Source organism: Genypterus blacodes, unplaced genomic scaffold (genome assembly GCF_046128005.1).
Source record: "Genypterus blacodes isolate CSIRO-AG114 ecotype Tasmania unplaced genomic scaffold, CSIRO-AGI_Gbla_v1 ptg000044l_1, whole genome shotgun sequence".
Taxonomy (NCBI): domain Eukaryota; kingdom Metazoa; phylum Chordata; class Actinopteri; order Ophidiiformes; family Ophidiidae; genus Genypterus; species Genypterus blacodes.
In genome coordinates, this window is record NW_027466857.1 from 6,187,008 (window position 1) to 6,203,212 (window position 16,205).

A 16,205-nucleotide genomic window follows, 5' to 3' on the forward strand; every position below is an offset into this window, starting at 1 on the left:
TTCCACTGTGGCAGTGCTGTGCAAAACACAAACATGCCAGCAGGCCAATCGGATTAGTCTTGAGATTGTTCCCTCCCATTTGATATTAACACATCAAACATGAATCATCTGTCAGTGCAGTTTGAAGAAAATCAATCAGAGGATGCTGGTTATACTTTCTATCATTCTCATTCTCAGAACTGGGCGTAAGTATGGGAAAAGATTTGACTACAAATGTATTTCAATTACTGTAATTTTGAATGAATTTGGTTAAATGTTGCTCCTTAATCACAGCGTGTGTTTCATTTGTTTTACAGAATGCAAAGATGCTCCGAGTTTTGACACAAAAACTGTTCGAGTTGGAGAACCTGTGACCTTAACTTGTATCCGGGATAAGTCTTGGAATCTAGCAAGCTTATTCTGGATCAGACTTGCTTATGGACAATTTCCTGAAGTTTTAGGAAGAGCATTTGCTTTTGATTCTGAAGTTGTTCATTCAACACTTCGCTTTACAACAAAACAAGAACCTGGAAGCTTTTTTCTGCATATTAATGAAACAGAGATGAGTGATTCTGGAGTTTACTGCTGTGTAAAAACAAAAGACCTCGACATGACAGTTTTGAATGCAACATTTCTAAAAATCGAAGGTAAACACAGAAATTACATTTCTTGTAAAAGGCAAGAACCGCTTTCGTTAAAATGTAAACCTGCTCAGATGTTGACCTTTTTGTCATTTAAATCGTAACATGTTTCTGTTTTAATGTTATGTGAGACTCTAACATGTCTCCAGGAATTCCTTAAGAATTCTATTGAAGTGAGTTTCTCTTGTATTGTTTGACCCAGGAGCAGATCCGTATATCACTGTCGACATTCAGACGTTTCCATCTGATCAAGCCCGTCCAGGAGACTCAGTGACTCTCCAGTGTTCGGTCCTCATTGATTCTGAGGACAAACTCTGTCCAGGAGAGGACAGTGTGTTCTGGTTCAGAGCCAGATCAGATGGATCTCATCCCAGTTTCATTCATGCTCATGGTAACAGTAGTGATGAGTGTGAGAGACGTGTTGAGAGAGGCTCTCCACAGAGTTGTGTCTACAACATCTCTAAGCACGTCAGCTCCTCTGAGGCTGGGACTTATTACTGTGCTGTGGCCTCATGTGGGGAGATTTGGTTTGGAAATGCAACAAAACTGAACCCTGAAGGTAAATACATTTTTCTGTTAATTGGAAAAATGGCGATATATGTGTATACTGAGTCATATACACTGAAGTTTATATAACTATCTAAATATCATCAAAAGGCAAACTTATATTGTCCTTATACTTTACTCATTGTGAATTTTCATTGTAGGAAGCAGCACGCAGGCATTTGAGGTCAATATGATGGTGCCACTGATATCTGCTGCTTTGGCCGTTAATTTGATTGTGATCGCTCTCCTCATTTACAACATGAAGAAAAAAACACGTCACTGCTGCAAAGGTAAGAGAGTTCACACACACACACACACACACACACACACACACACACACACACACACACACACACACTCTAACAGTATTTTGTAGGAACTAAATTGGTTTAATGTCTTCAGTAAATCGAGCAATGAACCTTGAATACTTGTAGTATTATTACTGACTGCTTGTTCATTTTATATTCCAGCTGCAACATTCGGTGCTGATCAGCAAAGTCAGCAGGTGAGAAATACAATATATTTATTTCAAAGTAGTAATAGTTTACTTTCAAAGGGACAATAATTGTTTGACATTAACTTGAGATTTTGGGGTTTGTCATTTGATGTCCAGAGCTGGACATTAAAATCCTAATAAACGTTAAAATATTGTCAAATACTATGATTGTCAATGACTAAAATAGGCACACACTAAAATTTAAAGAGAATCTCTCAAATACAAATTTTGTCATGTTATTACATGTTGATGGAAGATGGAAGGAACCATTTAACCCCTCAGACCCAGTTATTAAATATTTCTTTCACAAAACAATTATTGAGGTTACTTACATGCTTTCGTTAAACTCCATTCTTGCGTGACTGAAATAGCAACAGTAGACTCTGAGTTGACAGTTGACCTGCTAACTTTGGGTGGGGTTTCTGTGTGTAAGTTCTTCACTCTGATAACATGTGTCTGTATTTCCTCAGAGAGATGAGGACCTGTTGGTTTATTCTGCACCAAACTTCACCAGGAGGAACTTTGGTGATGCAAGAGAAAGGCCTGTGAGAGCCGCTGAGGCAGAAAGCACCTACGCTAGAGTCAGAACTTAAGGTGGAGTCTCATTACTTCAGCACAGAAGATCAAATTTTCCTGTTACATTGTTCTGCAAAATGACCTAATGTAATAGTTTGGCCTTTGGTGATACTGTACCTTTGTAACTAACTAATAGCTTGAGTGAAGTCTTCAATAAAAGAGATATGATGAAATGAAGCAGATGCGAGAAACATTTCCTGTCTGTGTAAAGAAATGTTTTCCACATTTCTAAAGCTTAAATTGTGAATTTTTGGTGATCCAAAATGGATATGAATAGACGTGTTCATGGTGAAGATTACATTTCCAAATACAATCTAAAGAGCCCAGCATCAATAACACAGATGGTGTAGTTAGATAGTGGCACCTGAACTGACAGGGTGAGCCAGTACAGGAGAGCCAGGCCAAGTGTTTTACATTAACTTTGCAGCTTAACATGACTTCTGCATGTAGTTACAGGGGGAGAGTTCAGACTGCATGGGAAACAGACAGCAATGAATGTAGGACATAATATTCATGTCCAAATCTAATGGATATGTATATTTATATGGATAAACAAGCTTTATTTACATGGCATTTCATAGCTAATTTCACAAAATCTCCTGTAGTCAGTCAATAATGTCTAAACTTTCAGTCTCTCTCTCTATCTATCTGTCTGTAAGTGTGAGCTTTCATGATACTTGCGTTTGTCTGGTTTCCTGTTTTATTTTGTTCTCCCCTCTGTTCTCATGTCTTTGCCCTTGATGATTGTTGCCCCCCCTCCCTTATTGGTTTCACCTGTGTCTCATTGGTTTCCCTTTGTTCATGTTCACCTCCTGTCACATGTCTTTGTCTAGCCATCAGTTGTCCAAGTGTGTTTAGACTCCATTTTGTGTTACCCTTTGCCAGTTTGTGTTGTTATCTTGTTCTGTTGTTCCAGTTATGGGCCCTGTTTCTTGTTTTCTCCTGGTGTGGATCCTGTTTTCTGCTGTCGTGTTCCTGGATTCCTCCTTTGTACCTTGAGCTACTTCAATAATGCCTAGTAAGTGTTTATATGTCTGCTTTGTGTTTGTTGTGGATTACCCTTGCAAATGTGGCCTAAAACAATTTATACATGTAACAATTGGGAGATTGAAGTTCTGAAAATTGTATAGGTCATTTTTTGGTTGAATATGGAGCTTAGTTTGGAATTTCATGTTGCAAAAGTATATTCATGCAGAAGTTGGTGCTTGTATCACAATTAGATTTTTTCAAATATCTGCTTTCACCACCAATGATTGACTGGTGTTGATTCTTCAGTCAGGATCTGATTTGGGTGAGTGATGTTAATGGATGATTCTTATGTTGAATGTTAAACTGCCATTGAAACTCCACTGACGTCCATGTCTGAGTTCAGATGCAACATGGGGCAGCCTGGCTCTGGATCAGTTGTCTGGTTCAGTTCCAGTCTGTCATTGTTCCTTAACAAGACATTGAACCTCTCACTGCTCCTGATGTGCTGGTTGGTGCTGAGCGTAGTGTGTCCCTGCCATCAGTGTATGAGTGAGTGAACATGGTCATTGTTAGTTTTTCTAAGTGTTATTGGTCTTTTTGTTTTTCTTTTCCTGCATCCTTTGAACTTCTTGAAATAAAAATTGATGAGATAAATTTACATTTAATCTTCCTTATCTGATGAGATTGTGATTGCTGTCATCTCTGAGTGTCTGAACTAGTCGAACATCTTGTTAATTATGATTAAAGCTGCTGGTCTGTTAGAGCTTGTTCCTGCCAAAAGATGGCAGCAGTGTGTAAGGAGATGGTTAAGGTAGAATACACATGTCAAAGCTGAGAGGCCTAACAGTAGTAACCACAGTTCACACAGGCCATCTTGATGTTATATTAAGTTAAATCCTATTATTCTGAGCTTGTTGGGATGTTGTCTTACGACCATTTTGCAGACGCTTTTATCCAAAGCGACTTACATTACATTACCACCCTCCGCAGAGGGGGGAGCAATTGAGGGTTCGGTGCCTTGCTCAGGGGCACCTCGGCAGGGACTCGAACTGGCAACCCTCCAGTTGCCAAGCGGAGGCTCTACTCACTGAGCTACTGCCTCCCAACTACAGTCTTGACTTGTGTTATTCAACACATTCGAGTATGAAAAGGTTGAATGAATATTGTCTCCTTCCACCTGCAAATTGTTCTGGACCAAATAGTGCAACAATTGAAACGGCGACATTGAACACAGTGAAAGCATCAGCACACAAAAGCACACAAAATATGGTGAAAGCACTGTCACGTGTGTATATTAAAAACCCTGAGCTGATATTAAGCATTGCCACTACAGCCTGTATGTTTAATACACTGAAGAAAGCAGCCAATCAGATTGATGTTAAGTTGCTCCCTCCCTTCTGATTGTTCCCTCCCCTTTGATATAGTCTCATTTACATTAATCGTCTTGCAGCACATTCTAATTTACCCACTGTGTGCTGTGAATAAACCAGAAAATGCTGATTGTATTGTGCATAGCGCTTGTTCTCTCAATTGGCCGTAAGTACAGTATATGTAGAACGTTCATGTTCAAGCTTGCTATGTCTTAGGCATTGTTTTCCCTTGTACAGTTAAACAGGTAGTGATGTACAGTTTATAAAATCTTTCTTACTTACTACTCTGTATTTGATTTGTTTTTCAGGATCAGGCGGTCAAAGCTTTGTGACGAAAACTGTTGGTGCTGGAGACGATGTGACTCTAACATGTACACGCAACTCTGCACTGTCAGGAGTGTTAATGTGGATGAAGCTTGTGACTGGAAACCTGCCTGAAATCTTAGCAATCACTACCACATTTGATTACGGCTTACCCAAAGTACTTGGCCCTGACTTTACAGTAGAGCAAAAACCTGAATCCTTTACTCTTCATATGAAAAATATAAGGACAACTGATGCTGCTTTTTACTACTGTACAGAAGTCGCTGGACTCAACATAACAATTTTGAATGCAACTCTTCTGAGAGTCAAAGGTAAACAGATTGATGATGATGAAGTTTAATTTTTAATCTCTGTTTAGGCTGGGCATGAACTTTCTGAGCGAGCAAATTCATCACATAACATGCATGATCACACTGAATGATGGCTGCCTCAATTTGTGTGTTTGTAATATCTTTCAAAACTGATGTAATTATTAAGAAATAAAGGTTCGATGTGCTTTCTCAAATATAAACCCAAATTATTTTTTAACAGGATTGGATTTTGGACACAGGTTGGATGTATTTCATGTTGCTTCATACTATGCGTTCTTACTGCAGTACAATTTCATTTTCATTGGAGACAGTAGGAACATTTTCATTGCCTGTTTTTTGTTTTTGTTTCCCAGGGCCAGGACGTGATATCAAGGCTGTCATTTTCCCACCTGATCCAGTCCGTCCAGGAGACTCTGTGACCCTCCAGTGTTCAGTCACTTACTATGAGGAAAAAACCTGTCCAGAAGACCGTGTGTACTGGTTTAAAGCCGGATCAAATGAATCTAACCCCAGTTTGATTTACCCTCATGGAAACAGTGGTGATGAATGTCACAAGCCCCTCATGCCCCCTGTACAGAGTTGTTTCTACAGCTTCTCTAAGAACGTCAGCCCCTCTGATGCTGGGACTTATTACTGTGCTGTGGCCACATGTGGGGAGATTTGGTTTGGAAATGGAAGAAAACTGGACATTGAAGGTGACTATCATATCAATCAGGAATCTGCCTATTGTGTATTCTATTCAGTCAGGAAAAACAATTTAACTAACAAAATCAAATCATTATACTCTTACTCAACTTTCACATTTATTTATCTCTTTTCTTGCCATGCAGATCCACAGACGACCAGTTCCATTCTGTTCCTGTTGTCTGCTGCTTTGATCCTAAGTCTGATCGTTGTAGTTTTTCTCATTTACGCACTGAAGAACAAATGTTTTGATTGGGGCGACGGTAAGCAAACTCAAGCGTACCCCATTGTAGTAAAAAGGGTTTTGATTTACTCAACTTCTCTGGATTGATATCAACACTTATTCCCTAAACACAGCTATGAAATTACATCCATTTTGGTGATTGTTTTTGTGATTTTATAATCCAGCCTGCTTTTCACGGACGGCAACAACTAACAGTGATCAGCAAGGTCAGCAGGTAAGAAATGTGACGATAGAAATGACATGAATGTTTTTTCATTGTCATTTAGATATGCATATGTATATGCTGAAATTATTTATATTGGGGTTTTTGTTTCATATTTTCTTATAGAGAGGCGAGGACTCTTTGGTTTATGCAGCACCAAGGTTTGGCAGGAGGAAGCCAGACAAAGGCCTGAGGAGAGATACAGCTGCAGCGGGGGAGGAGAGCGTCTACTCTGATGTGAAGGTTTTCCAATGAAATCAGTCATGATTTAACCCAAAATTATATTGCCAAATGAGCTTTTTGTAAATTTATACTTTAGTCTTTTAGAATGAATTTACCAAAAAAAATCTATCAATGGACCGACCAACCTGTCTGTCTATCTCAGTGTAATACATACTCAAGTATTGGATTTAACACTTTATTGTAATGGATCTTTACCGTTCGGTCATGACATGTTTTATTTTGATTGTAGAATGAAAGAGTTTTGCTAATAAAATGTGATTTATAGCTTCATCGTCTACACATCTTGTTCAGCACATAAATGTAGCACAGGTGCAAGTGTAGCATTGCAAAAGAAAAGGAGTCTGTCCGGAAAAATTTTACCACATTGTTGATGGATTATATCAAATATATTTTTATTTGTTATTGTGTACAGACACAGTAACAAAGGGGACTTGTTCTTACGCTGCTTGAATTAAGGCTTTGTGGTTTGGCCTCATGTGTGTAATATTCTTAAGCTAAAAAGAGGTCTGTAGTCCAACAACTGGACCTGCATAGGAGCATTTATATTAAGTTTGTGCTTTCTGATTTTTTTTTTTTACAGCTTCTGTCCAAAAATACTCTAATAATTATATTCTCAAATTATTACTGGGAGAGATGCGACACGCCCACAGCAGTTGTTGGCAAGACATAAGACTGAATGAACTCTTGCATCAAGCAAACATAGGCGCCGATGCACAATCCTAGCGATCAAAGGGTGTCTTTTGTCCGGCTTAGACATTAATGTAACACGTATGTACAATGTTGTGATAATTGGGCTAAAATTGTAGGAGGAGAGAAAATGTTTTTACACATAAATGGGCGTGGCCTACGTGAATGGATGCAGATAGACCCAAGGGAATTCGAGTCTGACATGAAATCCCAACTACCTTTTAAAGATTTTCCAAGGAAAAGTAAATCTTAGGCAACTGTTGCAAAAAATATTCATTGGATAGCTCGTGTGATTTCCTTCCTTGTTCAAACTATAAGCATTGGACCAACAGACTACTCTGCAAACATTTTCTCACTTTCTATCTATGAACCCAAGATATCGAGCAAGAATGAGTATTACGCTAAAGCTGTTAGCAGTACGAAATTTGATGAAATTGTTGTATCTAAGTCATTTGTGTTTTGGCCATAGTGGTAAATGCATTTGGGTTGCAAAATATCAAGGTTTATAGAGTGAATGTTGTCACACAACTGTGTCCCTATCGCAGTGCGTTCTGGTTCTGGTAAAACCCACCCAGACATCATCTACACAAACGTGTAGACGATGTGTCTGCACAAAAGCGCCCGGTCTGTTTCACATCCTGACGGATGCAAAACAGAGGAGACATAACTATAGGATGTGAGAGGCTGGTGTACACAGCAGCTCCTGTGTCTGATGTAGCTACCTTGCTACATTCAAGTGATACATGGCTGGAAGCTCTGCCAGCAGACTGAAGGAGCACTCCAAGTCCTATTTCTGAGGGTAAGACCAGGGAAGGCCAAAATACCCAGAAAGAGGCCAGCATTGGGGCTGCTAATCCCACAAGATGTCTTCCCACTAATTAGATACGTCTTGATGCTGGGTACATTCAGTCACTTGCCTATGACTGAAGCTTTTGGCCAGGAGAAGATGTTATCAGGCGGCGTCCAAATCTATTCAACAATTCGACCCTGAACCTCTATGTCCTCCAGTTGGTGGGTCGTCAGTTATGGACAGTCACTGTCAATCTTCTAATGGCTTCTGTCTCGACTCCTCCCTCCTGTTCAAGAGCCAGCAAGATGCTCCTCTGCCTCCCCCAACCTACGAGCAGCTATCTTCCCGATCCTTCCTGCTATTCCCAGACTGCAGGCAGCTTCCATGCTGATTGTGCGGGGAAACCCCTTTGGCCAACCTCCACTGGAAGTAGCCATGCCTGCCATCCTCTGTCTCTGCACTGTTGGACCAGATCCTGGTACTTGGTGGCCTTCCTTAGGGGGTCTCTTTCCATCTGTCTTCCCACAAGACCGTGAGTTCAATCAGGATGATCCTCTTCACCTGCTTAGACCAAATGATGACATCAGGCCTTAGAGATGTTAAGAAGGCCTGGGATAGTGTAGTATCCTTCCCAGGTCCACCCTCATCTCCCATGATTGTACCAGTTGCAGGAGGCCTTCCTTGGTCTTGTTAGAGGAGGATGGTGGCTTCTCCCCTTACTTGATGAACTGTATGGATGTGTCCGTCCTTTGTCTCACCTTCTCCAAGTTGTCAGCCAGTACTCTGAGGAACTTTTCTTGGTATATCTAGCCCTGGCTAAGTGCATAACTCTTTCCCCACCTGGGGAGCTTCATTGGTGTTTGGACAGTGCCAAACACTGATGAGAGAAGGAAATAGATGTGGAAGCCTCCAAAGCATGGGCCATGTGGTCTTCCACATTGGCAACTCCCACTGAGTGCAGGCTTCTTGTGATTCAAGTTCGAGGGCCCTTGACCTTTGCCCTTCCTCCTCCAGGTGTCGGACCTCGGCTTGGATCATGTCTCTCTTTTGCCTTGGGTTTGCTTTCCCCTACTGCTGGAAGTGGGTGGTTGGAATTGTCCCCATGCACATGTTCCCTAAAGTGTGTTACCACCTCAGTATGTCTCTGCCTGTGCCACTGATGTGTCAGCTTGGTGAAATTCCAAGCCACCTGTGAAGATGTTTATTATACTCCCCTCTTGACTCCTTCCACGGATGTCTGAGTCACTTCTTACCAGACTTTGAACTTGCCTGGTAAACCTGAGCCCTCGATCTTTCTCAGCCACTTGTCTGCCTGTTCCACTGACCTGGATGTGTTGCATCACACCACCTAGACATTTTAGATCACTCTAGATTGGAGTATCTGTACTGCTCTACCTGTAACCAATTACTTTTACTGATACGACAGATATTTTAAACACTGAGCAAAGTAGTTTCAATCTCACCAGCTCTTGCTCACTTTCTGGTCTGAATGTGTTCCTGTCTTATCTCTCCATAAGTGTGTATGTGTAATGTGTTTATTCACAATGAGTAATGTATATTTGGTTGGTGCTGCAGGGAGACAAACATGCGTCTCTGCAGTGGGGGTGAATGTTTAACCCCTGCACCACCTGCTCGTTATGCTTCTAATGTAACTGAATATTAGACAGATCCAAAGCCACTCACCTTCTTATGTTATAAGTACACATTTTTCTCTCAAAATCCTTTATTAGAATATTTTGTTTAAGAGATTTTTTTGTTCAACTGTGTCATCTCACAGCAGGGTGTGAAGCTAATGTTGAAACTCAAGTTTGTTTGCCATGGAAACATATAGCAAAGCCACATGCAGCAGCTCACTTGTACTTGTAAACTGTGGTTGGCCATCTCTTTCACCTCTGGCCAACCACCATGAGTGTTTCCTCAGAATAGGTCCGTGTACATGTATCAACAGGATGTGGGGTGAAGTACAAGAGGGTGGGAAGGTTAGTTTGCTTTAGTTTTATCTTTATTAAATACTACACGTGGACATGAGATTCTGCTCGGACACAATAGTATTTGAGACTTATAAAGGGTTTCACCCAGCATGAATAAACACAAAAGCACAAGCCTGAAGAAACACTGAGCTGATATTAAGCATTGCAACTACAGCCTGTATGTTTAATACACTGAAGAAAGCAGCCAATCAGATTGATAAGTTGCTCCCTCCCTTCTGATTGCTCCCTCCCCTTTGATAAAGTCTCATTGACAATAATCGTCTTGCAGCACATTCCAATTTAACCACTGTGTGCTGTGGATCAACCAAACAATGCTTATTGAATTGTGCATAGCGCTTGTACTCTCAAATAAGTAAGTCGGTAAATGTAGAACTTATATGTTGCTATATTATATATATTAGAAATGTTCTTTCCTTGTACAGTTAAACAGGTGGTGATGTACAGTTTATAAAATCTTTGTTATTTACTACTCTGTATTTAATTTGTTTTTCAGGATCAGACGGTCAAAGCTTTGTGACAAAAACTGTTGGTGCTGGAGACGATGTGACTCTAACATGTACACGCAACTCTGCACTGTCAGGAGTGTTAATGTGGATGAAGCTTGTGACTGGAAATCTGCCTGAAGTTTTAGCAATCACTACCACATTGGATTTTGGCTTACCAAGGGTACCTGGCCCTGACATTACAGCAGCCAGAGGTGATCAATGGAGTCAGCAGGTAAGGAAAGTAAGATTAAGTTTATTTATCATGTTGCATGCAATTCACGCACAAATTACATGCAATTGAAATTTATCTTGCACCCCCTCTTACATATCACACACACAAACACATGCATTACGCATTACAGAGGGGGTGCAGGGCAGCCATTTTTCGGCGCCCATGGAGCAGTTGGGGGTTCAGTGCCTTGCTCATGTGCACCTCGGCAGTGCTCTGGAGGCAAACTGGCAACTCACCAGCTACCAGTCTGCTTGCTTGGTCCACACAGGGGACTCGAACCGACGACCCTCCGGTTCCCAGCTGTCGACCCAGCAGACTGAGCTACTGCCGCCCCCGTAAATAGATTGATACAAATTGAAGCAATGACTTCTGCTATTTCTACTTAGACATGTATCTGCTGTATTTCCATAGAAAGACATGAGAGATTATTCTGCAGTCGTCTTTGCTGTGAAGAAAACTGCAAGCAGAGATGTAAAAGCAGCAGAGCGAGATCAGATCTACGCTGCAGTCAGAGCTCTTGAACTGGATTAGCAGGTCAAACAGTGGATTACTCGGCAGCAATTACTCTACTATGTATATGCTTGTGTACTCGATTCTACAATCAGTTATCATATGTGTAACATTCACCTCGCTACAACTAGCAGAATGAAAAAAACGAAGAAAAGGTAGTGCTGGCCTTCAGGTGACGGTGACGTCACAAGACCGATGACATTACCAGGAAAAGGTGCCCCAAAACAAGCATTTACCAGATAGTCTTCAATCCAACAGGCTTTTAACTGCAAATATTCTGCTACAAACCTTATTCTCTCTCTCTCTTCTATCACTGTCTGAATTTCAAATCGAAGCATTTTATTGCCAACTCATAATGTTAATGTTCAAATATTTTGTAGGACATTTGTGACCATATATCAATGTATAAAGTTTGATTGACTGACAGCTGTTAATGACTTCTACCGGTACCGGTGTTTAATAACATGGGGCCCGGTGCCGGGGATATATAAAACCAGCATATATACATCGTCATATCAACCAGCATATACTGTATATATCGGTGTATATATACCGGCACCTGTACCGGTATTTGATAACACGGGGCCGTGTGTGTGTGTGTGTGTGTGTGTGTGTGTGTGTGTGTGTGTGTGTGTGTGTGTGTGTGTGTGTGTGTGTGTGTGTGTGTGTGTGTGTGTGTGTGTGTGTGTGTGTGTGTGTGTGTGTGTGTGTGTGTGTGTGTGTGTGTGTGTGTGTGTGTGTGTGTGTGTGTGTGTGTGTGTGTGTGTGTGCGCGCGCAGTGAACTTTCCGGCTTCAGCTCTTGGGGATGACCCACGTTTCAGCTTTTCTTTGTCAATGCGTTCGCTCTTGCGTGTTGCTTGTTTTTCAGAACTAGTGGCCGAAATTACTTTACAAAGTTGTACAGTGTTGAAGTCAAAACTCAATTGATCTGCCATGGAAACAAATAGCAAAGCCACATGCAGCAGCTACGCTTGTACATGTATGCTGTGGTTGGCCATCTCTTTCACCTCTGGCCGACCACCAAGTGTGTTTCCTCAGAATAGATCTGTGTATAGGCATCAACAGGATGTGGGGTAAAGTACAACAGGGTGGGGAGGCTTCAGCAGGATTCATTTAGTTTACCTGCTTGCTTTAGTTTTTATCTTAGTTGAATATGACCTGTCCACATGAGACTGTGCTCCATCTCAATCATATGAATGTGATTCCACAGCTAAGCATTGTCCCCTGTCACTAATGTAACCAGGTGCAAGAGCAGAGACAATATTGTGTGAACCATCACACAATCAGACACGACAGTATGTGAGACTTACATAGTGTCTTGCCCACAGTGAGTATTAGACTATAAACAGGCTAGTTCGTATTTGAAATTTATAATGATAGAATCCATGTTTCCACATCTTTTTGCCAGACCTTTTCACCATTAACTCATGTAAATATAGAGCCTTAAAAAGACCTTAATGAGTGACAACCATATCTTTATAATAGATCAAGGTTTGCTCACACAAGTAATGTTAGTGTGTGGGAGAGTTTGTCTCCTGCCCCTAATAATCAATTTTTATTGTTTATGAATACTACTGTTGTCTAATCTGTTTAACCTTGTCTAAAGGGTTGAAAAAAAGCTCACACCACTTCCTGACATTAACTCCACTGCCACTTCCTGGCACTTCAACAGTGCCTCTGTTTAGTTGCTGGCCTGTCACAAGCTGTGATGAGGTCACTCTTCAGTTTGTTGACCATCCGCCAATTTGGACTTCAGCTTCACGTCCAGACTAGAGTCCTTGGACATGAAGGTAATTAGAAGTGAAGTGCAACCATAGAAAATAGATTAATATTGAATTCTTATATGAATGTATGGATGTTCGCTTCTCTCCAGGAACCAAGAGAACAGAACTGAGTGTCCAGATAAACGCAGAGTGTCCTGGTTTAGATCGGAAACGAGGTCCCACCCGAGGTCCCACCCGGACCTCGTTTACACTCACTGGAACAGTAGTGCTGACTGTAGAGCGAGTCCTCCTTCTCAAAGGAGCTGTGTCTACACTCTGCCTAAACATATACGGAGCTCCTCTGATGCTGGGACTTACTACTGTGCTGTGGCCACATGTGGAGAGATCCTGTTTGGTGATGGGACCAGAGTGGAAACAAGTACGTGATGTTGCATTTCCCTCATTAATGCATATTAGCATTATTCCATTAAGCTGAATTTTTGTGTGTGTGTTGATGCGGATAATTCCATGCAGCATATACTTGGCAATATGAATCTAATTTGTCAATTAGTTTATGTTAATATTTTTTATATAAACCAAGCTTGATCCAAGAACTAGTTGCAATTCACATGTTTGTGTCAATGGCGTTATTCCAATCCAACGTTTTTGTTATTGCATGTATGTATCGGTTATGTCATATTTTCCATTCAGCATTCTTGTTCACGAGGCTTTCATGTCAATCACATTTGTTCATCTCGTCTCAGAATTTTGTTAAAGTGTGTACTCTGATGTGAAAACACACCCCACGACACCACACCGGCCCTTTGTGTAGACTGAGCAGAGTCTCACCACAGAGCCCCCAAGGCTCAGCTTCTTGTTTCCTCTTCTGATTACGCCTTCAGTTTTTTTTTAGCTACATTTGTATCACTGTTAAGTTATAAGACAAATGAGCAAAGCAGAGCAAACAGGACAAAAGAACTAATGTGCAGAATCAGGAAATACAGTCACTGTTTGAAGTTCATGTATTATTGGCTTTTTATGGATTTGTTTCTAATACTAAAATGAAATAAAAGTTCAATACAAAGTGGTGGATCAGAGTCAATCGAACTTTATTGATATATGGTCACAAATGTCCCACAAAATATTTGAACATAAACATGAGTTGACAATGAGATGCTTTGATTTTTAATTCAGACAGTGATAGAAGAGAGTGCAGTTATTGCTCCTGAGTAATCCACTGTTTGACCTGCTAATCCAGTCCAAAAGCTCTGACTGCAGCATAGATCTGATCTCGCTCTGCTGCTTTTACATCTCTGCTTGCAGTTTTCTTCACGGCAAAGACGACTGCAGAGTAATCCCTCATGTCTCTCTATGGAAATACAGCACATACATGTCATGCAGTAGAAGTAGTAGAAGTCATAGCAACAACTTTATTGATCTATTCCCTACCTGCTGACTCCATTGATCACCTCTGGCTGCTGCAGTATTTGTTTGCAGTTTTGGGTTATGAAATAAGAATGGGAAAAAAACAGTTGTGAATAATGATTCAATAGTTATGTTGACTGTTACAGTGAATCTACTGGCATAAAAGCAACAGTGAGTAGAGAAATACCTTTGCAGCAGTCACATGCTTTTGTCTTGATGGCGTGAATGAGGGCAGCTATGACAATCACACTTATGGCCGCATAAGCAGAGAAAACAAACAGAATCCCATTGTGCTTTGCTGAAACAAGAGGAACAGACAGTGGAAATGAATAATTGTTTACTTTGTGCAGAATGTCGTCCTTATTAAGAATGGAGTTACCTTCTGCTTCCACTCTGGTCCCATCACCAAACAGGATCTCTCCACATGTGGCCACAGCACAGTAGTAAGTCCCAGCATCAGAGGAGCTCCGTATATGTTTAGGCAGAGTGTAGACACAGCTCCTTTGAGAAGAAGGACTCTCCACACAGTCAGCACTACTGTTCCAGTGAGTGTAAACAAGGCCCGGGTGGGATTTTCCAGATCTGAACCAGGACACTCTGCGTTTATCTGGACACTCAGTTCTGTTCTCTTGGTTCCTGAAGAGAAGTGAACACTGGAGAGACACTGGGTCGCCCAGCTGGACAGACTTGGTCTCTGGGTCTTGTTTCACGTAGACAGACTTTTGCAGATCGTAATCTGAGTGTCCAGTGAAAAAAGCAAAAGCATTTTATTGTGAAATTCAATATCAATATCTTAGCATGGTGGTAGAAGTTAGTGATTATTGATGGAACCACAAATTGATAATATACTTTACCATTCACAGTCAGAAATGTCCCGTTAACAAAACTCTGGTCATATGCAGTTCCAGTTTGGCAGAGGTATGCTGCTTCATCTTCTTTGCGCACATTTGTGATGACAAGAAAATACTGAGAAACCTCCTTTGTGATTGTAAAACGAGAGTTTTCAAATTCTCCAAGGAGATTTATTTTGTCATAGCTCACTTTTGCAACAGTTTGGAGCAAATAACCCACAGACTGCTTATACCAGTATAAGAATCTATCTCTCCCCTCAGAGACTGGACACTGCAGAGTAATGCTGTCACCAAGTTCAGCCACACTCAAAGGGATTGGACGAGGAACCTCTAAAGTGTGAGTTAAGCCTGAAGAGAAGAGACATTGAAAGTAAAATAAATGTACAGGAAAGGTTTTTAAAAAAAGAGATATTTCTGTCATCAACCATCAAATACTGTATAATTTGTCTAATATAAAAAAGTTTTCACATAGAGCTTAGTACAAACAGGTGTTTCTTCTTCTGCAATAAAAGACTTGTACTTACATATTGTCATTAAAAGAAGAAAAGCAAACGGTCTTTCAATCATCGCGGCACAGCAACACCACCACAACTGATGCCTTTCCACTGAAGGAGAAGCTTTAGACACAAGGGGATCAAGGTTTACAAAGGGATTGGCTGGACGATAGAAACCACACTTCCTCTTACATTTACATAGAAATATAGAATATGTATTCTATATATGTATAGAATACATCCCAGATCTCATTTATGCCAATCTAAACTGTACAGTTTTGTTCTTTGAATTATAACACAATATGGTATTTCCATGTAATACAACTCTGAGCAAGAATTTCTTCGCTTCTCATCAGCAAAGTCATCATAACCATGTTTCATTTACAGTGTCAAGGAGTAGAATCCCTAGCACAAAGAGTAAAGACATGATGATAAAAAACTCAAAAATCTA

General features: G+C 40.7%; 1 protein-coding gene across 1 annotated transcript in view; it reads right to left on the reverse strand.

The window, feature by feature from the left end:
* Window positions 1-15,878, reverse strand: part of LOC142999642 (uncharacterized) — a 141,591-nt gene extending 125,713 nt beyond the window's left edge. Inside the window, exons 1-4 of the mRNA XM_076149263.1 lie at window positions 15,785-15,878; window positions 15,264-15,608; window positions 14,789-15,145; window positions 14,597-14,707 (exon numbers count right to left, since the gene is read on the reverse strand). Of these exons, the coding sequence (XP_076005378.1) occupies window positions 14,597-14,707; window positions 14,789-15,145; window positions 15,264-15,608; window positions 15,785-15,827 (856 nt within the window). The 5' untranslated portion in view covers window positions 15,828-15,878. The remainder of the gene's footprint in view (window positions 1-14,596; window positions 14,708-14,788; window positions 15,146-15,263; window positions 15,609-15,784) is intronic.
* Between the last annotated feature and the right edge of the window lie 327 nt (window positions 15,879-16,205).